A 21,667-nucleotide genomic window follows, 5' to 3' on the forward strand; every position below is an offset into this window, starting at 1 on the left:
CATGAACTCCTTAGTTTGATATAGTCCCAGTTGTTTACTTTTACTTCTGTTTAGTAGGAAGCTTAACAGGGCAAGGGGCTGAGGTAGGGGGATAAGAGAATGGAAGGGACACTGGAACAATAGTGGCAGTAGTGAAGGGAGGCAGATACTCTGGTGGTTGTGGTACTGGAATTTTTATGCATGAAGCCCTACCATTAACAGTATTGTAAACCATTGTGCCTAAATATAAATACCATAATTTTTTAAATTTTTTTTATTTTTTAATTCTTTAATTAGTGAGTCACATGAGGGTACAGATACAGATTTACACATTTTAGAGCTTGTTTTCCCCTCATACAATGTTCGCAAACCCATCCCTCCACCAGTGCCCATTCTACACCACCAATAATCCCAGAATCCCTCCCACCCCTCAATCCCATCTCCCCCCCACCCCACCCTGCCTCTGTGGCAGAGTGTTCCCTTTTGATCTCTCTTTCCAATTGGGTGTTGTAGTTTGCAATAGGGGTATTGAGTGGCCATTGTGTTCAGATTCTAGTCTACTTTCAGCACACATCTCCCCGCGCGGGATCTCCAACCACATTTTACTTGGTGTTCCCTTCTCTATCTGAGCTGCCTTTTTCCTCAGCATGTGGGACCAGCTTCCAAGCCATGGAGCCAACCTTCCGGTACTTATTTCTACTATTCTTGGATATTAGTATCCTACTCTGTTATTTTATATTCTACAGATGAGTGCAATCTTTCTATGTCTGTCTCTCTCTGACTCATTTCACTTAGCGTGATACTTTCCATGTTGATCCACTTATATGCAAAGTTCATGATTTCATTTTTTCTAACAGCTGCATAGTATTCCATTGTAAATATAATAAATTTTTAATAAAGGGATGGCAAGACCTTACAGCTCTGTTTCCTTGTAAGATTTCCCTTTACAACTGTCCTTTTGGACCTCCCTTGAATAGACCTGTGATTCAGTAGTTAAGTATTTTTGGCTTATAACAACATATATACCTAGCATCTGTTGATATGGGCCAATATATTTTTTCATATTTATCATAAAATTTTTCTGTGAAATCATAAATACAAATTGGGAGAGACTGCATCAAAAAAGAGAAACTTATCTATATTTTTTTCGGATCTCTGCAGCTTATTCTGAATTTACTATTTCTGTTATTTATTTCTCCCATACCTACCTTTCCTTTTGCCTATGATGTAATAATTTGGTGTCTGCTCAGTTACTCATTCTCTACTAGGGCTCAGGAAACAACAAAACCCATTTATAGACACAGAAGTTATTTGTAGAGGAAGTATGGGTCTCTTTTACAATGTTTATAATGTAATTTTTCTATTGTGACTTGTCATTCTATATAGAAGAATGGCATTCTTCTATGTCTGTGTAGTTCTGGCAACATCATATTGAATAGTGTTATAGACTGGATTTGTTGCCTATCTTACCTTTCTTGTTGGCCCTGATTTAGCATGGAAGCATTTTGAGTTTCAAATATGATATATGCTACTTCTGAAACTCAGAGTCTCTCCTAAAAGTTCCTTTTTCTTAGTGGCAAGAGATGCAAAAAAAACTTGTGTTTTACCTCAGAATAGATTTTCTGGAATTTCCAGAACTCTAGACTTATATAGCAGGTCCCTGAAATTTCAAGGAGCTAATATTTTACTCTTTGACATACATGTATCTTGCTAGTTCATTATGGATCCTTAGCATTTACTGTTCACTAGGCTCAATTAGCATGATGTCATAAGAAAAGATTCTAGCATTATATTATGCTGAATGCTCAATGTTGAGTGTTTGTAGAATATGTCACAAAAGAAAAATATCTGACACAAAACCTATCTTAGAAATCTAGATGACTGCCAGATTGTTTTTGTACTTACCTGATCCAAGACAAAAATTCAGGTACAGAACAACTGTGACCAGTAGTTTGAAGCTTACTTGAATGCCTATTAGAGATGAGGCAATGTCATGATAATTAGGATACTTATAGAAGAAAAATCCTAGAAGACACACATGGCACCCCTGGGAACAGTTTCAGAGTGTAAGTAGAGTTTACAATTGTTAGGGCACCTCAAGCAGAACATGCATTAGTTAGGCAGTAATGGTTAAAAAGGCCTCTATGATCATCTCAACTTGTGGGACTCCTACTCCAGGATCCTGAATTCAGTCTTTGGTTTCAGTGAGACTGCTTCAGGCAGGCAGCTCCAGTTTTGCTTGTCCATGATTTCAGTTCACCCACCTCACATGTGTAAAAACATCTGGAAGTGTTTTTCAGCCTTCTGAGTCTTCTCCTATCTAACAGTCTTTGCTGTCAGGACTGATCATAGTCTGACTCCAGCACATTGGAAAGGTAGCATAGGGAGTGTTCCTTCAAGAAGAGGGAGAAACTTCCAGGAACATTTCTGAAAGACAAAGATCATTAATGTCCTAACTTTCCTTGGGCCTCCAAGGAAATTCCAGTTACTTTTTCTTTCTTTCATTGTTTACTTATTTTTTTATTTGATCCACACCCAGTAGTGCTGAGATTACTTCTGGCTCAGAGATCACTTCTGGTGGGGCTTGGGGTACCATATGTGGTGCCAGGAGTCAAATCCAGGACAGCTGCATGTAACAAAAATACTTTACCCACTGTACTATCTTCCTGCCCTTCTTTGTTATTTTAACTAATAGTGTGCAAGGCAAGTGCCCTGCCCAGTATCCTATCACTCCAGCCCAAAGATTAAGGTATTTTTTTCCACAGAAAAACAGGAAGTTTAACTTGAAATTCCTATAACGTTAAGGAATTGGTTATTATGATATGCTTAATTTTCAAAATAAATTTACACATCTCGTACCCCTTTAGTCAATCATATATCAGTGAATATTCTGGAGAGTAAACTCTTTCTGAGGTTGATTGTGTGGGTTTGGGAGAGGGGTTAGAGAGCCTTAACTGAGAATGCTCAGGGGCTATTTCTGGCCCTATTCGTTGTATGCTCAGAAGTGACTCTTGATGGTTTTCAAGGAACCATATGTGGTGCCAGTGATTTAAGCCAGGATTGTAGCTGTAATAGGGTTATAGCTGCAAGTCAAGTTCTTGACTCTCTACTATCCCACTGGCCCAGAGACAGTTGTGTTTAAAATCAAATTGCCTTGATAAGATATGTGTACCAGGAAAAATGACGACAGGAAGAGAGTCAGGCTAGTTGTTCACTGATGCAACCTAAAAATCTGAAGACAAAAACTGGAACATCTACTGGACTCCCAGATTCTGTGGGTTAGTTTTATATGGCCTGTCAGAAAATGAGCCTTTTCTTACAGCCATCTTCAGTGATCTACATGGTCCATCATTAACTGAAGCATTCATGATGCTTTAAATGTTTAGAGCTGCACAAAGGGCATCCTAATTCTGCAATTGTCAGAGTCTACATTCTTTTTATTGAAACTGTTTTAGCCTATATATATTGAAACCAAAATGGTCCATAGAAGATAATATCAGAGTTTAGCTTAAGAGTCAGGTCCAGGCAATTAGAATGTGTGAATTCATTCAGAAATTCAAGAAAGCCAGCAGTTAGATAACAGCCAAGGGGAACATTTGCAAGTAGTAGTTTCTTTGAATTATCCTAATTATACACTCAAGGACTTGGGAAATAACTGTTCGGTTGGTCTTTGGACTCACTTTGAGATGAATTTGAATCTAAAGTCCAACCATTTCTTGATTTCCATAAATCTCTACTTTAAAAGGAAAACTATAATGGTGTTTTAGGATCACATCAGGTCATAGGCAGCTCAGGAACTATATTCCAGACTGATAAGTCTGGCTTATTCTATTTAGCAAGCCAAATGTCTGTGGATCTCTTTAGGGAAGGCTATAAGGAATGCTTTGTCTTGTTTATTTGCAGTGGCATTGATCATCACTAAAATTAGAGTCATCTTTTAATAGGTTCTTACATAAAAAACAGTCACGGACTGCAATTGCCCTATTTAGTAGGTATACAAAAGTTCTAAAATGCTTTTATTAAACAATTCAAACAGGATTCTATTTGTCTTAAGTTTCTCACTTTCAGGAATATATGATTTGTTAAACATAAGTACAAATCCTTATGTGTCAAAATACCTTGATCACTATGTCAGTGTTGCTACTATTATAGTAGTCTAATTTGCCAGTAATAGTTACATGAAACTATTTTGAAATCTTATCCTTATTGATCCCATAGACCCTGGTTCCTTTCTAGAATCTTATGACACAAATCTTTGCCATCAGGCTGGCAAACTTCCATAGCTTCATAAAGATATCAGTATTCTCTTCACTGGTGTATCTTTTGCACTTTCTTAGTAACATAAAGGCTAAGGTTTCGGGTTTTATATGGTGAATACAGTCTAATGTTTTTATTTCTCTGCCCCCTGATATTATCCATGCTATACCTAAAACATATTATTATTATTATTATTACTATTATATTAATTGTCATTGTGTCTAAACTTTAAATGGATATTGGCCATTCTAGACAAAGTATTGGGATCTGGACCAGGGATCCTTGCCAGAGGCTTAAATCCAAAGTTCTTGAAGCTCTTTAACACACTTGGTTTTAGTGTATCCAACCTTATACTCTATTTCTTGGTGCAGTACCTTAAACATTCAGTCATACTCATTTTCCTTGTTTCCACTGGTACAGATCAATCAGGTCTAGTAATTATAACTTTATAAGTTATCTCCCCTAGGATGAAGCAAGTACACAGAAAATAGTCTGGAGAACTAGAGTGGACAACAAGTGTTATTTTGTGAGATAGCTCTCTCATGAGATTGTTGATTACTAGATATTGGCTTAGAGAATTTAGAAAAATCAAAAGACTTAATATTATCACAGTTTTTTTTTTTATCTAATTTGTTCCAGTTGGACCTTCACCATAACATTTCTGTAGCAGATATACATATATTACTCGGCTACTGTACCACGTTTTCTTTTAGACTCTGGCCTTAATTTTCAACAATGTGTCTTATAGCTACAGCCAAATCCCAGAAATGTACAGAAAGATTAATTTGTTATTACAAATTTAAATCTATTTCAGAGTTTCAAAATAGGTTTATCCTTAAATATCAATTAGTATGATTTATATGATCAAATTAAAGAATAAAATTATCCAAGAAGAAAAATAATGGTATGAAATTCAGTATACTTTTATAATAAACCTGTTATTAGAAAAAGTTTCTTAATCTGCTAAACAATAACTCAAAAAATCTTCTAATGATACACTAATGATAAGAGGTTTTTCTTTCATATAAAAAATTCAGGGGGGGCTGGAGCGATAGCACAGCGGGTAGGGCGTTTGCCTTGCACGCGGCCGACCCGGGTTCAAATCCCAGCATCCCATATGGTCCCCTGAGCATCACCAGGGGTGATTCCTGAGTGCATGAGCCAGGAGTGACCCCTGTGCATTGCTGGGTGTGACCCAAAAAGCAAAAAAAAAAAAAAATAAAAAAAATAAAAATAAAAAATAAAAAATTCAGGGGGTTTGAGGTATAGCAAAATGGGTGGGGCGTTTGCCTTGCATGAGGCCAACCTGGGCTCAATTCCCAGCATCCCCTATCGTCCCCGAGCACTGCCAGGAGTAACTCCTGAGAACATGAGCTAGGAGTAATCCCTGTGCATTGCCGAGTGTGACCCAAAAATAAAAAAAAACAAAAAAAACAAACAAACTTTTTTTTCAGTGTTACCCACTACCTATTACTTGTATTGAACTTTGTACTGGAGGGCCTATCTAGTTTAGTAGAATAGAAAAAGGGCCAGACCAGTAGTACAGAGGGTTTTTTCTCTTGCACAAGGCTGATTGGAGTTCAATACCTGGCACCCATGTGGTCCTCCAAGACCACCAGGAGTGATTCCTGAGTGCAGGACTAGGATTAAGCCCTGAGAATTGTCGGGTGTGCCACTACTCGCCCCCAAAAATAAAAAAAGAAAATAATTGAGGAATATTTTTAAGAATATTAATGGCCTAAATAAATGGACAGATATGCCATATTCCTGGATTGGATGACTCAATATTATAGAGTTAATAATCTGTCTAAACTCATATCCAGAATAAATGTCTATGTCTATAAGGTCAAACCACTTCTTTGGTCTGAATCTAGTCTAATTAACTGTCATTCAATGACTGGCTATCTCAATTCTTGTTGGTGACAGGTTGGCACAAGACAGTGGTAGAAGAACCATATGAGTCACAAAGATGTGGTGAGAACTTTCAGTCCTCTCTCCCCAACTCAGTCACCAATTTCCAGTGATTTAGCTAGTCATTCATATAAATTGAATTCCATAAAAACTCAATTAAAAAGCTTTTAAGATGATGAACATATGGAGATCTGGTAGAATAGCATCTGGGAGAGAGTATGAAATCTTGGTGCTTTTCCTCCATATCTTACTTTATATATTAATTCTATCTGGCTGTTCTTGAATAATAAACATTCTTTTATAGTAAATCTGTGATATGGAAGTAAAATATATTGACCTCAAAAAAGCAATCATTAGTAGTTCTTTTGGGGTGGGACGGAGTAGTTCTTTTGGGGTGGGGCATGCCCAGCAATATTCAACTTTTACTCCTGGTTCTGCATGCAGGGATCACTTCTGGTGGGCTTGGGTACCAGAGATGGGCCACCCTAGTTGGCCTTTGCAAAGCAAACTCCTTACTTACTGTGCTATGACTCCAGCCCCATTCATTAGGAGTCCTAATGACAAAATGAATTTACTTTGAAGAATCAGGAGTGAACAAAATGGACAGTGTTCTTAGTGAGTCTCAGTTGAAGTTCTCTGGATCCTAGGTATTTATATTAATCTCTGGAGTTTGTTTTCCTCAGTTCCCTCTTCAGGGGAAACAGTATCATTTAGATGTTTGGGGGATACAAGGCACAGTTGCGTAGTGTAATTTGTATATTTATGCATGTATGGGCACTCTTTTAAACTTCAGAACTCACTGACAATAGAGCAAATGTTCACATTTCTTCTTTTTGATCTAAATCTTTTTTTCTGAAAGCATCACTTGTCAATGTCACATATGTGCCATATCTGATGACTTCTTGTCCCATGGTGCCAGGAAGGACCTTTCTCAACACAGGTGTCATATCCCATCTCAAAAGGAAGACATAAAGATTTTGAACCTGTTGAGAGCTCATTATTAAAGTAGCACAGATTGTAGGGGAAAAATAGGTTTTATTAAATGAAAATCTATGTCTTCTCAAAGTTGTAGTATATGGATGTACTCTAAAGTACTGATACGGCATTACTTTATTAGGCAAGAAACCTGGAAAAGATTCTTCTTCTCAGTCTCCTGGCATCTTGACTTTGGACTTCTAGCCTCTAAAGCTGTGTTACAAAGTATTTCTGATATTTAAACAACCCAACTTGTGCTACTTTGTTATGGCAGCCCAAGAAAACAAAATTCTAATCTATACCTTTGGTTCTTCTTTTAGGAAAGGTGAACAGTCAGATGTACTTGAAGTTCTTTCTGATCAGGAGTAGTCACCCTCCCTCTGGAGTCAGTTCTGTAATGCTCTTAAAGTCTTCCTATGATTTAAGCAGATTTCTATGTGGAAGTGCTTCGAAATTAGGGTTAAAGCTTTTTTCCTTAGTCATCTAAATGCAGGAACTTCCAATGAGACCATACATGTTGATTGAAAGATAAGTGGTAATAACAATAGGTAAATTGGCAGTATAAAACATTCACTCATGAAACATTTATACTTTTCAGATATACTCATATATTTATTAATGTTACTGCTTTCACTTGCAGATGGAATACCACTGCAATGGAAAGGAAACCACTTTTCAGCTTGATGTACTGGATAACATTTCATAGAGTAGTCATCACAATTTCATATAGTAATTTTGGTGTACCATAATTTAGGATTTTGTTATATATGGTGATCAAATGGACTGGAGCAATAGCACAGCAGATAGGGCATTTGCCTTGCGTGCGGCCAACCTGGTTCAATTCCTCTGTCCCTCTCGGAGAGCCCGGCAAGCTACCAAGAGTATTCCACCCACACGGCAGAACCTGGCAAGCTATCTGTGACATATTCAATATGCCAAAAACAGTAACAACAAGTCTCACAATGGAGACTTTACTGGTGCCCACTCAAGTAAATCGATGAACAATGGGATGACAGTGCTACAGTGCTGTGCTATGGTGATCCAGTGGCAAAAGCCAAGAACTGTGTTGAGATCACTAGAAGCAGATCCTGTAGAATGTAATGTTTGCCTTGTGGGTCTTGAGGATTAATGGGATCATCTCCATAGTCTGGAAGTGATAAAGATAGGATTAAAAAACATTGGGATCTTTGTAAATAAAATGTCCCTTTAGAGTTGTGCTGTGAGACTGAGTTGATTAGGTCTTTATGTTTCCAGAGTCATAGGATATGGCCTGTTCTTGGAGGAGTGTGATAGCTGAAAGACAGCCACTGATACTATTCCTAGTTTCCTAGCAACACTACCAGAAACAAGTCCTTCATTAAAAGGTATCTGAGGGTGTTTTCATGTGTCTTTAGAGTCAATTCTCTTTGATGCTCAGGTCTTTTTTACATATACATTCAAGACCACATCCTTCAAAATTCTGGTAGAACTCTTTTCCTGCATGAATCTTAGAAGAGAAAGTTTAATGAATTATATGAATCAGTGGGACTTGCTTCATAGTAACAACTGATAATCATGTCTCTCATTCCTACTATTCATTCTGGTTCCTTCTCATCCATGACTAGTGGTCTGATGGTTTCATTTGTGTGTCTGGTGCTGTAATCCAGACCTTAATTCCTAAGAAATCTGAGCTCTGATTATTATGATCCCTTTTCCTTTCTGTTTTTGGCCACACCTGGCAATACTCGGGTATTACTTCTGACTCTGGGCTCAGGAATTATTCATGGAGGGATCGGGGGAACATTTGGGATGCTGGAAGTCAACATGGGTTGGCCATGTGCAAGGCAAGTGCTCTACTCACTGTACTATCTTTCGAGTTCCTATCATGGTCTTTTAAATCTAGCATTGTTCCACTTATTCACTTATGAAAGTAACTAGGCAGCTGTGTACAGGAAGCACCAGCATGGGCCAGCTGGGTACCAAACATTTTTTCTTGTCTGTGTTTATATTAGTAGTCTTTATCCTTCATGATGGTCAGGATTGTTACCTGGCTAAATGGTAGCTCCTTTTTCTGTCTGCTGACTTAGCTTATTATATATTTGGAATATTGCTTAATTAAAAGAAACGAAACCCACAATGTTATAAAAAAGGAGAAAAAATACTTTCTCTGCAATTGGTATTCCATTACTTTCTCTGCAATTGGTATTGCATTTTGATTTTTTGATAATTGACTCTCTTGCTAATATTTCACTATCCTGCAAATAAATGTATTTGTTGCCTACCAATTTTTATAAAGCAATTTTTCTCTAATTGAGGTTTTGATTGGAAGTTAATATGTAATAGGGATTTAAAAAAATAAACATCTTAACTATTCAATTATTTTAAATAATAAACTCGGTATAATTTACCAATTTATTTAAAACTTATTAATTTCTCTTTGTAATTGTTTTATGGGTAGGGCAATTGCCTTGATGCAGCCAACCTGGGTTCAATTCCTCCATCCTTCTCGGGGAGCCTGGCAAGCTACCGAAAGTATCCCGCCCGCATGGCAGAGCCTGGAAAGCTACCCGTGGCATATTTAATATGCCAAAAACAGTAACAATAAGTCTCTCAATGAGAGACGTTACTGGTGCCCGCTCGAACAAATCTATGAGCAATGGGATGACAGCAACAGTGACAGATGTATTGCACATCTGGTTAAATTTTCCTGATTACTTCCTTTATGCTGTGTTGTAAGTGGCAATTAGATTTTTTCCATTTGTTAACTTGATATAAAAATATAATTGATTTTAATATGTTGACTTTATATCCTATAACCTTAATAAAGCATAGGTCAGCACAAAATCCATTACCCCCTGGTTTGTCTCTTCATGTTTGCAAGGTTACTCTTCCTGTGTGTTATGTACATTTTGAAAGAGCAAAGTAGCACTGTTCATCGATTTGCTCAAGCAGGCACCAGTAATATCTCCATGGTGAGACTTGCTGTTACTGTTTTTGGCATGTTGAATATGCCATGGATAGCTTGCCAGGCACAGCTGTGCGAGCAGGATACTCTTGGTAGCTTGCCAGGCTCTCTGAAAGGGACGGAGGAATCGAACCTGGGTCGGCCATGTGCAAGGGAAATGCCCTACCCACTGTGCTATTGCACTAGTCCACCAATCCACATATATACATAGCTTAGAAAATTTAGAGGAAATTATCGACATAACACTATAATACTACAAATATATATAATAATACTGAATTTAGTTTGAAATTTTTCTTCTCAGCATTCGAAGCAATGTATTTCTCGAGTTTAAAGAGAAAAAAATTCTGCTAAATGATTTTCTGAAGCATGTATACTATATGTGTTTACATGGATATAAGGCAAATTAGAACTAGAAATAAAACTCTGACAGTAATAACTTACACTTTTCAAGTCCTGTATTTAAACTTTAGATATTTCAAAAAATAACTTTTCATGTTTTAGAGTTTGTGTAAGGGTTACTCCTCCCCTTTCTTTCTCTTATTGTTTTAGTTTTTGGGCCACGGTTAGTGGTTCTTAGGGCTTATTCCTGGATCTGTGCTGAGGGATACTTCTGTTGCTGCTCAGGGGACCACATATGGTAACAGGGATCAAAACAAGGTTGGCTATGTGAAAGGGCAAGCACCTTAATACCTGAATTATCCCTATGACCTCTCCCTTTGTTGATGACCATAGGTTGCACACACTTGGGTTGCACACACTTGGATGTGGTGCTTGCCAAAGATTGTACTCTTAGTTTCAGTAGTCACATACTTCAGTTACTATACTTACACTGGGTCACACATTTTAGTTCTGCTTGTGTGCATTTTGTACTTATTTGTGGCATGTGATTGTAAACACTTGATTCTGGTGGTTTGAAATTTGTATACTTCATTATAGCACTGGGAATCACAAATAGTAGTTCCATGGGATAGTACATGTCATGTGGAGTAAAGTTGGGGATTGAATTCATGTCCTCATGTCTGTCAGGCAGGTGTTGTAGTGCTAAGCTATGTTCTTAGGTTCCTGCATTTAAATTTGTAAAATTATAGTTTAGGTAATATGGTTACAGTAAACGTAATTATTATGGTATTTATATATACTGTACCCATCACCACTAAAGTACCCATGACCCTACACCACTAGAGTTTTATTCATATTTTTTAATATTTATCTACTTATTATTAATAGCAAGGGTATCCATTTGCACCAATTTTCTTTATATCTCTTTTAGTGAGTAGAAAAGTATTCTTTAAAAATGTATCTTATTTAAATTTATTTCCTAGATGTTGAATAACAAGCTACAATCACTGTATCGCTGTCATCCCCTTGTTCATCAATTTACTCGAGTCGAGCTAGTAATGTCTCCATTTGTCCCAGTCCTGAGATTTTAGGAGCCTCTCCTTACTCTTCTTTCCCAATTATTGGAGGCTCTTTCAGGGTCAGGGGAATGAGACCTATTATTGTTACTGTTTTTGGTATATCGAATATGCCACAGGGAGTTTGCCAGGCTCTGCCGTGACGGCAGGATACTCTCAGTAGCTTACCGGGCTCTCCGAGAGGCATATATATGTATAGGCATACATATATATACACATATATATATTTCCCTCTATGATTTGTTGCCCACTGTCTGAACTCCATCAAATATGGCGTGGTAATTAGGTAATTATGGAAATTGGGTAGGGAATGTCTTATGATGTGTCCAGGAATATGTTCGCTCATGAGTGAGGCTCGGCCTTGAGCGTGTGGAAAGTGGCTTGGAGCGTGGCGGCAGTTGGGTAGTGGAGGTCGGCTGCCAGGGCTGAGTTCCTTGGGGTGTGGGGGGCTCTCACCTGTCCCCCTCTGGGGCGCCCTGAGTGAAAACAGCCTGGCATGGAGTGCCATGATTATGGGGCATGATTATGGGGGCCTCATTTTATGCTCCCTTCCCGGAGAAGCAGCTTTGAGTTCTGGAGGGTGGCTGATGAGATTATCTGGCGCTGGCAGGAGGTGGGTTATGGGTGTGACCCCTGGGTCGCTGGAGACTGGGGGAAGCAGGCAGAGGATCTCTGTTCCCGGGTCCTGTTGAGCCCACAGTCCAAGATCACAAAGTTCCGCATTACCTGGGTTTCATAGGACTTCTCTCACGCATGAGGCTCAGCCCAAGCATGTGGAAAGTGGCCTGGAGCATGGCAATGGTTGGGTAGTGGAGGTTAGCTGCCAGGGCTTGGTCCTTTGGGACAGGGCGGGCCCATTTAGTGCCATATAAGCGCTCGTTAATGCGCTTGTTAACGCGCTTATATGGCGCCCAGAAGCTACAATAGTTTTTTTTTAAATTTTATTTTCATAGAGTTGTTTACTGTGAACCATAAAAATTACATTTACTGTAACCATATTACCTAACTATGGTTTTACAAATTTAAATGCAGGAACCTAAGAACATAGCTTAACACTACACCAATCAATATTGCAACACCAATCCCACCACCATTATACCTTCCCACCACCATTATTTTGAATTTTTCCACCATCACGCAAGCCTTCCCCAAAGACAGATGCTAAATAATTTATTTTGGATTTCTTGTTATGAATAATTGACTAAAAATTATCCAAAAAGTTTTCCTTAGAGGAAAGTGTGTGAAATTGTTGTATCTCATCTTGGAGCCATTAAGCCCCTGTATTAGCGATCACTAACATGTTGTAAGAGTTTTGAGCCTTGTCTGTGTATTAGCATACATATGCATATGTATGTACATAAGTATGTACATTTACTTTTCTTTTTTTTAGTCAAGGTTGTCTTCTACATTATACCCCACCAAATGTGGCATGCTACTCTTGGTATATCAGTGACATAATGTATGAGATATCGCATGACCACTTTTGTGGCCGTGTAGTCCTGAACTTCTAAACTTTTACATAGGGTGCTAGAACTGGAGTTATTTTTTTTAATGGATGGTGATTTTGGGGTCCAGAGCATCTTTGCAGCATATTTCTCTTTTGAGATTCATCTGCAAGTCTCTGGATCATAGCCATTAATGCGCTTATGTGGTGCCCAGACATAGTTCCGTGGGTGTGACTGCCAGGAAACCAGAAACACTGGGAGATGGGAGAAGGGTCCCATTCTTGACTCTGAATGGACCTGGAGATTTCAGTCACAAGTCCCATATACCTGTTTTTTTCAGCAGATTCAATCTTATGCATGGAGGACTCTGGGCGAACCTGTGAAGGCTGACCATGAGATGGCAGCAATTGGGCTCTGGAGGTTTATGGCTGCTATATTCTTTTGGGTGAGGTGGAGGGACACACCTACCAACCTTTGAGATGCACAGATGAAATCAGCCTGGTGCAGGGTCCAGAGCCATCTCTGCAATGTGTTGCTCTCTTCTGAGATTGATTTGTGAGTTTGGTACAATAGTTTTTGGTATATAAAACTTTATTGTTATGTTTGTTAAATAAAACTTAATTGTTATATGGTTATACTGATATTCCTCTAAATTTTTATGAATGTATGTTTCAGGGGTACAATTTCACATCTCAGTAAATATATGTACAACAATGCACATACCACCAAAGTTCTAGAACATTTACCATTGTCAAATTGACCTGCTCACCGTATCTTCCCTTTTCTCTCTCTCTGTTAATTATAATTTCATTTTTAGAGTCTAGTAGGTGTGTTTTCTTAGCTTGTTTGATATACAGTAAAAGTGTTATTAAGTAGAAAATTCATAGAAATACATATAGAACTACACCAAATAAAAGTCCCCAAAACAATCTCACCCTACAACTAAAAAAAGAGCGAGCAAAAGTCAGTAGAAGAATGGCAATATAAATTAGATCAGAAGTTTGTGAAACAGAAATAAAAAGGAAATTAACAGACAATTAAATCAAGAACTGATTACTTGAAAATAGAAAAGAAATTGATAAAACTTTGTAATGTCTATGTAGGGAATAACCTCTAATAAAAATCAGAAATAAAGAGTGATATAATAACATAGAAAGGATAATAGTGATACTATCATATAGAAAGGATAAAATATTGAATTTGATTTTAGAAAAACTAGATAAGTTGGTAGAACTTAAAATAGTTCACCTGAACAGACCAATCATGATTTTATCACTTGTATCACTTGTCATCCCGTTGATCTTCGATTTGCTTAAGTGGACACTGTAATGTCTCCATTTGTCCCTGTCACGTGCTAGTGTAGCCCAATGGTATTTGTTAGTAGCTATGTACTATACCCTAGTAGTGTTCTCATCCTGTTTTAGTAGGGCCCAGGTGTCGGAGGTGACCTTTCAATCATGCTTAACAAACAGTAATCAGTGTCTCCTCAAAAAAAATCAGGTATAAGTGAATTAACTAGTTACTTCTATAAAACTTTCAAAAATGTAGTATTTATTCTTCTCAAACTCTTCCAAAGCTGAGGTTGGAGTGATAATCAGTGGGTAGGGTGCTTGTCTGCATGCAGCCTAACCAGGGTTGATCCCCAAATCTCACATAGTCCCCTGAGCACTGCCAAGAGTTTTGACTGAGTGTAGAGCCAGGAGTAAGCCCTGAATATTGCTGGTATAGCCTCAAAACAAACAAATAGGGACCAGAGCGCTAGTACAGTGGGTAGGGCATTTGCCTTGCATGCGGCCAACTGGGTTCAATCCCCAGCATCTCATATGGTCCCCTAAGCACCTCAAGGGGTAATTCCTGAGTGCAGAGCCAGGAGTAACCCCTGAGCATCACTGGGTGTGACCCAAAAAGCAAAATAAACAAGCAAAAAACCAAAATAATTATGATGGCATTTCCAAAACCAAAAAGGAAAGAAAATTATAGAAAAAAATTTTTGAGTATGATAAATGTAAAACTCTTTAACAGAATATTCACTTGTCATCACTTGTCATTCCGTTGATCTTCAATTTGCTTGAGCGGGTGCAGTAACTTCTCCATTCATCCCTGTTGTGTGCTAGTGTAGCCCAATGGAACTCGCTTCAGGAACATGAACTGTCTCAAAACGTTCATTCAGGGTTTTGATGAAGAAGTCTGATCATCTTATAGGTGGGCAGCCATGTGGTCTTTTGACATCCGTGGAATCCAGTCGGTAACAGCTCTAGTCCAGCAGTCGTCTCAGAATCACATTATGTGTCCGGCTCATCTGATTTTTGACACCTTGGCAAATAAGACAGCGTCTCTGATTCTTGATCATCAACGGAGGTCGGAACTCTGGATACCTTTTCTCACTTGAGTGAAACGTGATACTCCAAGCATAGCTCTTTTGATTCCTCTTTGGGATACCTGAATAGTGTTCTCATCCTGTTTTCGTAGGGCCCAGGTCTCTGAGGCGTATGTTAGTGCAGGAAGAACGATGGAGTCAAAAAGATGTGCCCAGAGCTGGAGGTTCTTTGTCCTCTTAACCACTTCTTTGATGCTCTTGAAGGCGTTCCATGCTGCTCTCTCTCCTGTGCAGTTCTGGTGCCAAGTCATTCCTCATGTTGAGTTCTCGACCCAGGTACACATAGCTGCTGCATTCGGAAATGGTCGTTCCGTTGAGAGCAAATGGAAAGTCAGGGACTAGTTTGTTTTTCATGAGTATTGTTTCAGTGAGATTCAGCTGCAGTCTGACCTTTCCACACTCACAGTCGAAGTCGGCCAGCATTTGAATAATAATAGAATATTAGCAAATAAAATTCAGAGTTCACTGTATCACTGTATCACTGTCATCCCATTGTTCATCAATTTGCTCGAGCGGCACCAGTAATGTCTCCATTCATCCCAGTCCTGAGATTTTAGCAGCCTCTCCTTACTCGTCTTTCCAATGACTGGAGGCTTTTTAAGGGTCAAGGGAATGAGATCCATTATTGTTACTGCATTTTTTAATCCAAAATGTGTTTATTGGGATGGTTTCCCGTTCATCTGATTCAGGGAGCTTTTAGTGCTGCTTCCGTCTGAAGGAGCATCCTTCTGTAAGCCTTACCTTCCTGCCCGTGGGCTGGCAGAGGATTGTGGAGCAGCCGACACACAGAACCACGGTCTGTGCATAGCTGAAGATGGTGGTGATCTTATAGCATCCTGGGCACTTGACGTCCATGAAGTAGGAGTTGGGGCTCTGCACCAGCCGCTTCTTCTTGTGCTTCCGATTCTCCTCCTCCGGTGAGGGGTGAAGGAGGTCCTTGGTGAGAGGCATGTTCTCGTGGGGAGGCCGTCACCGCTGGAAAGGCTGTTACTGTATTTTCTATATTGAATATGCCACAGGGAGCTTCCCAGGCTCTTCTGTGCAGGCAGGATACTCTCGGTAGCTTGCTGATTTCTCTGAGAGGGAGAACTAGACAATAAGAGATCATAAGGCTGGGCGCTTCCGGGAGCTGTTTTATAGTCTCTGGATCTTGGCTGTTGATGGGATTGCACGGTGCAAGGGTAAGGGTGTGTGTGTGTGTGTTTGTGGGTGTGTCTGCCAAGGTACTGGAAAAGGGGGATCTGGGTTGAGGAGGCCCAGTCCTGATCCGAGCAGGCTTGATACAAAATTCAGAGGTACATGAAATTATTTTTTCAATAAACAACATAAAAGAAAGTTAAAGTAATATTTCTTAAATATTAAAAGGTAATTTCTTAAAATTGTCATCTAAAAGTTGTTTTCCCACATTTTTTAGACATAATTGTCAAACATCAGTGTGTATGTTTAAGGTTTATAGGGTGATGGCTTATTTATTTCAGATAAACTCCATCCTACTAATAGATACAATAGAAAGAGTAGAAGAAAAAAATAGAAAAGTATCCTAGCAATGGTAGTTAGGATTTATTCTCTGAACAGCTTTACTATATATATAACACAGCATTATTATCTATACCCATTATTGTACTACTTTCCTAGATTTATTTTTATTACAGAAAGAAGTCTGTATCTTTTAAGTACTCCTTTCCAATTTCTTCTTTACACCTGTGAAATTGAGTGTGAACTTTTTATTACTATATTGAAAATTCCATATATAGTGTATGTGATTTGTATTAATTTAAACCACTAGAGCCAACATGACTATTAACATAGTATCCAAACTACATTAATTAAATTAAAAAATATATCTCTAAGAAAATAGTTGGGAGGAAACCTCAGGACAATATGGAGGGATGGGGAAACTGGTGGTAGATTGGAGGTGAAATATTATATGCCTGAAACACTCTGTCAATAACTTTGTAAAGGCTAAATAAAATAGAAAATATTTCACATATATTTGTCTGTGTATGACATTTTTAACATGCTTTTGAAATTCATCCATATTGTCACACAAATGGTAGTAATTAATCATTTTATGTCTGAATAATGTGTGTGTGTGTGTGTGTGTGTGTGTATGATAGCTTCTTTATTTTTACCCACTAATTGGACACTTAGGTTGTTTTCATGTCTTGGCTATTGTAAACATTGGCTCTAAAAGCATGAAGGTGAGCTCCCGAAAATGACATCTTAATAGCCTAGTTCTCTCTCTCGGAGAACCTGATAAGCTACCAAGAGTTTCCTACCCACATGGGAGAGCCTGGCAAGCTCCCCATGGCGTATTCATATGCCAAAACCAGTAACAATGATGGATCTCATTCTCCTGACCCTGAAAGAGCCTCCAATGCAGCACCATTGGGAAGGACAAGTAAAGAGAGGCTTCTAAAATCTCATGGCCAGAATGAATGGAGACGTTACTGAGACTGCTCGAGAAAATCAATGATCAATGGGATGATGATGATGATTTTTATTTCCTTTTGATAAGTATTAAGTGGAATCACTCTATTGTATGGTAATTATATTTTAAATTTTGTGAGAGTCCTACATACTGTTTATCCTTTTGTCTGTACCATTCCAACCCCACAAACGCTGCACAAGACTTCCTTTCTACACCAACTAGATATAGACTTCCATATCTACACCAACATTTGCTAATTTTGTCTATTGAAGATGAACATTCAAATTACTGGGAGGTTATATCACTGTGTGGTTTTGCTTAAAATCCTCCTAATTATTAGTGATATTAAGAATCTTTTAATGCACTGTTAGCTTTTTATATATCATATGGAGAAATGTCTAGTCAGGTCTTTTTCCATTTGTATAATTTTTGTTATGGAGTTTTATGCGCTCTTTACAGATCTTAGACATGTAAATATGTATGCATTGAAAGTAACCTCTCATTTACCATATTTTATCATTTTACATTGTTGGAGGTTTCTTCTATTGTGTAGGTTTTAATAAATTAGTCACACTGAATTTTCATTTTGTTGCTTCATACTTAGTATACAAATCCCTTACTAAGATCCATGTCAAGAATCATTGTTTTCTTCTATGACTTTCACGGTTTCAGTCTTATACTTAAGTTTTTGAGTTATACTTTGAGTTAAGTTTTATGAGTGGGGTAAGTCATGAGTTGTCAATTATAAGTGCTTTTCCAATTATTCCAACACATTTATCGAAGATAGTTTTGTTTCTGGGCTGGAGCGATAGTGCAGCGGGTAGGACATTCGCCTTGCATGCCTCCGCCCCTCTTGGAGATCCTGGCAAGCTACCGAAAGTATCTTGCCTGCATGGCAGAGCCTGGCAAGCCACCCGTGGCATATTCGCTATGCCAAAAACAGTAACAAGTCTCACAATGGAGATGTTACTGGTGCACACTCGAGCAAATTGATGAGCAAGGGGATGACAGTGATACAGTGATACAGTTTTGTTTCTATTTAATACCCTTGGCTACTTTAACTAAATATGCTTGTGTTTATTTTTAGGCCCTCAGTTATGTTCCATTGGTCCACTTATCTGCTTTGTTCCCAGTCCTATATTACGTTGATGACTAGTGCATTATAATAAATATTTAAATAAAGAATTTTGATACTACTACTTTGTTCCTTTTTTAAATCTTTATAACTTTTCAAGCATTTTGTGTTGCCATATAAATTTAGAAATGTCTTTTCTACTCTAATAAATGACCTCGGGAAATTGATATGTACTGTATTGAATGTCAGTATTGATATTTTAATATGAATTATATCAATCTATGAACACAGTTTATTCTTCCATTCTACTGCATCTTCAGTTCAACTTTTATTAATACCCTGTGTCTTTAGTGGAGATATTTCCATATTTCCATATTTCAGAGTGGAGATTATTTCATGACATTATCATGGCCATAGTATTTCCACAAAGAATATTTTTTGTTTTGATGTCATTGTTAATGGGATAAATGTCTTTTTCTTTCAGAAAGTGTATGGTCATAAACAGATGTATGATGTAATTACTTAAGCAGATATGTCAATTATCTGAGTTGAATTAGAGCTAACCTACTCATATATAAACATTACTGATGCCTTTTGCTCGGGTCCTCTCATTAGGAGTGAATTCATTTGTTTGACTCATCTTACTGGGATCTTTGAGAGAAAGGATTTTATTAATTCCTCTTTGGATTGCAAATAATAGAAACTAAAACTCTGACTCATGACAAGAAAGCAGAAAGAACTAAATTTATCTCTGGATTGGTTCCACACGTAAACAGTAGAAGCTCACAGTTCAACTTATAACAGTCCACAGCACAGACAGCATAGCATGGGCTCCATGAGTCTTGGCTTGTTAAATAGGCTAATGGGGTTATCAGGCTGCCACTTGTAGACCAGGGTGACCTGAATGGTTCAGGAGTGGTTCCACCTGAAAGTTTAAATGCTGAAGATACATATCTCAATAGTAAAGTCTAAATTTTCTTACTAAATAATGGTAGACTATATAAAAGATACGCAAAAAGAGTCTGAAAATATAGGTTAGAGAGAAAAATCCTACTAAATACCAAACCAATATTATGATGACCACAATCATTGCACACAGTATGAAATAGAAACAATAACAAATTAAATAACAAGTTCAAATATGCTTAATTGCATCTTAAAATTACACTTTTGCGCATTCCCCTGGAGATCTCTCCGGCCCGCGGAGAGACAACAGTGGAAAGCGCTCCTAATTGGGTGGGTTCTGTGAGCGGTTCCGACCTGAAATAAAACTAGTGAGGATAATAAATAGGGGGCCCAAGACGACACATGCCGATCAAGGGCAACTTTATTAACTGCCACGCTGGTTTTATACTTTTCTTAGCAGGGGGTTGGTACATAAGTTGTCAATCATCAGGGAAGTGTCTTCTCAGACCAAATAAGGAAAGGTTCGGGGTGTATTAGGTGGGCTTACAACATTCTTCAAGAGTAGATTGAGAAATAGCGGGGAGAGGAAGGCAAGGGTCTATCTGGCAGGAGCATCTGGCAGGAGGAATGCACAAGGTAGAGGAAGGTATTCTACTTTAGGGCTTTATTGCGTCTCTCAGTTAACTGCCCTGGGCTACTTTTACCTCTTGAGTTTGGCTATTTCCTTTGTCACAAGGGCACCTTTGCCTCAGGTCAAGCAAAGCTGGTAATGGAATTTTCCGGTTTGTCCAGGGTAAAGGTTTCGGGGTCCTCTTTCGTTCAGGGTCCTGAGCAGTCCCCAACACACTTTGATTTTGGTTCTCTCCAAGGAGACTTCAGAGTGGTAGTCAAATATATATCTATTTTTATGTGTGTGACCTTTAATAAAAATAGTGCATATCAAAAATTATTTTATGTAGCTAAAGGGGTACTAGGAGCAATAGCCACCACATTGGTGGAATAAGAAACTGAAAACTACAAATATAAACTAGGAATCCACTTCCAAGATTAGACACTAACAAAGCATAATATTTATAACTTAAAAATGAATTATTTAATTTCTTCAGAATCTAAAAATATGGGGCTAGAGAGATAGTACAGCAGGTAGAACACTTGTCTTGCATACAGCCAACCTGGGCTCAATTTCTGGAACCCCCAGAGCCCCACCAGGAGTTATCCCTGAGTGTAGAGCCAGGAGTAAGTCATAAGCACCACCAGGTATACCCTAACCTTTCCCCCTAGATTTAAAAACATGGCCAAAGAGATACTCAACAGACCACGAGACTTGTATTCAATCTGTGGCGACACATATGGTCCACTGAACATTACCATAAGCAACTCCGGAGCGTTAAATGTCAGGAGTATCCCCTGAACAGTGCCAGATGTGGTCTAAAAACAGAGAATCTAGAAAATAATATTTTAAAAATATGTGTTTCTGTGAACATTATGCAGAAATTAAATAAGATAGGCGTTTAAATTTAAAGAAAAAAATATCAACACAGCAATGGATGGGTAGAGAATGCTAGAATCCTGACTCTGTGAGGTTACTTTCTTTACATTACAAGGTACATAAGAAGGAGCAAACTCAGATACATCAGAAAAATCAGTAGGAGCTATCTGCTTTCCCCACCCTTGTGAAAGGAGTTTACTAAAGGACAACAGCTAGATCCCAACTTATTCTCCTACTTTGTCTTGCAGTGGCAGAAAAGTACAGGAACACTGAAAGTGAATGTTATGACTCCTTGTTGCCAGAATTGTCATGATAATAATTGTCATATTCCTCATCTACATCATCATCATTGTCATATAAGTCATCGTAAAGCAAATCTGAGATATTGTTAGAGGAAGGAATTTCATTTCTGATCTAATATTACACGAAGTTTCTGTACCTTCACTCCATTCTTTTCTAC

At 38.2% G+C, this 21,667-nt stretch overlaps 2 protein-coding genes across 2 annotated transcripts in view; both read right to left on the reverse strand.

Annotated features, from left to right (window-relative positions):
* Positions 1 to 451: 451 nt before the first annotated feature.
* LOC101551571 (protocadherin beta-15-like) overlaps positions 452 to 21,667 on the reverse strand; it is a 40,825-nt gene continuing 19,609 nt past the window's right edge. The window contains exon 2 of the mRNA XM_004611108.2: positions 452 to 2,406. The gene's annotated coding sequence lies outside the window, so the exon portion shown is untranslated. The remainder of the gene's footprint in view (positions 2,407 to 21,667) is intronic.
* On the reverse strand, positions 16,003 to 16,386 carry LOC101551308 (40S ribosomal protein S27-like). Its single transcript, XM_012933338.2, has one exon. It carries the CDS (start codon positions 16,255 to 16,257, stop codon positions 16,003 to 16,005), a length of 255 nt encoding a protein of 84 aa, XP_012788792.2. The 5' UTR covers positions 16,258 to 16,386.

This window comes from Sorex araneus, chromosome 6 (genome assembly GCF_027595985.1).
Source record: "Sorex araneus isolate mSorAra2 chromosome 6, mSorAra2.pri, whole genome shotgun sequence".
NCBI lineage: Eukaryota > Metazoa > Chordata > Mammalia > Eulipotyphla > Soricidae > Sorex > Sorex araneus.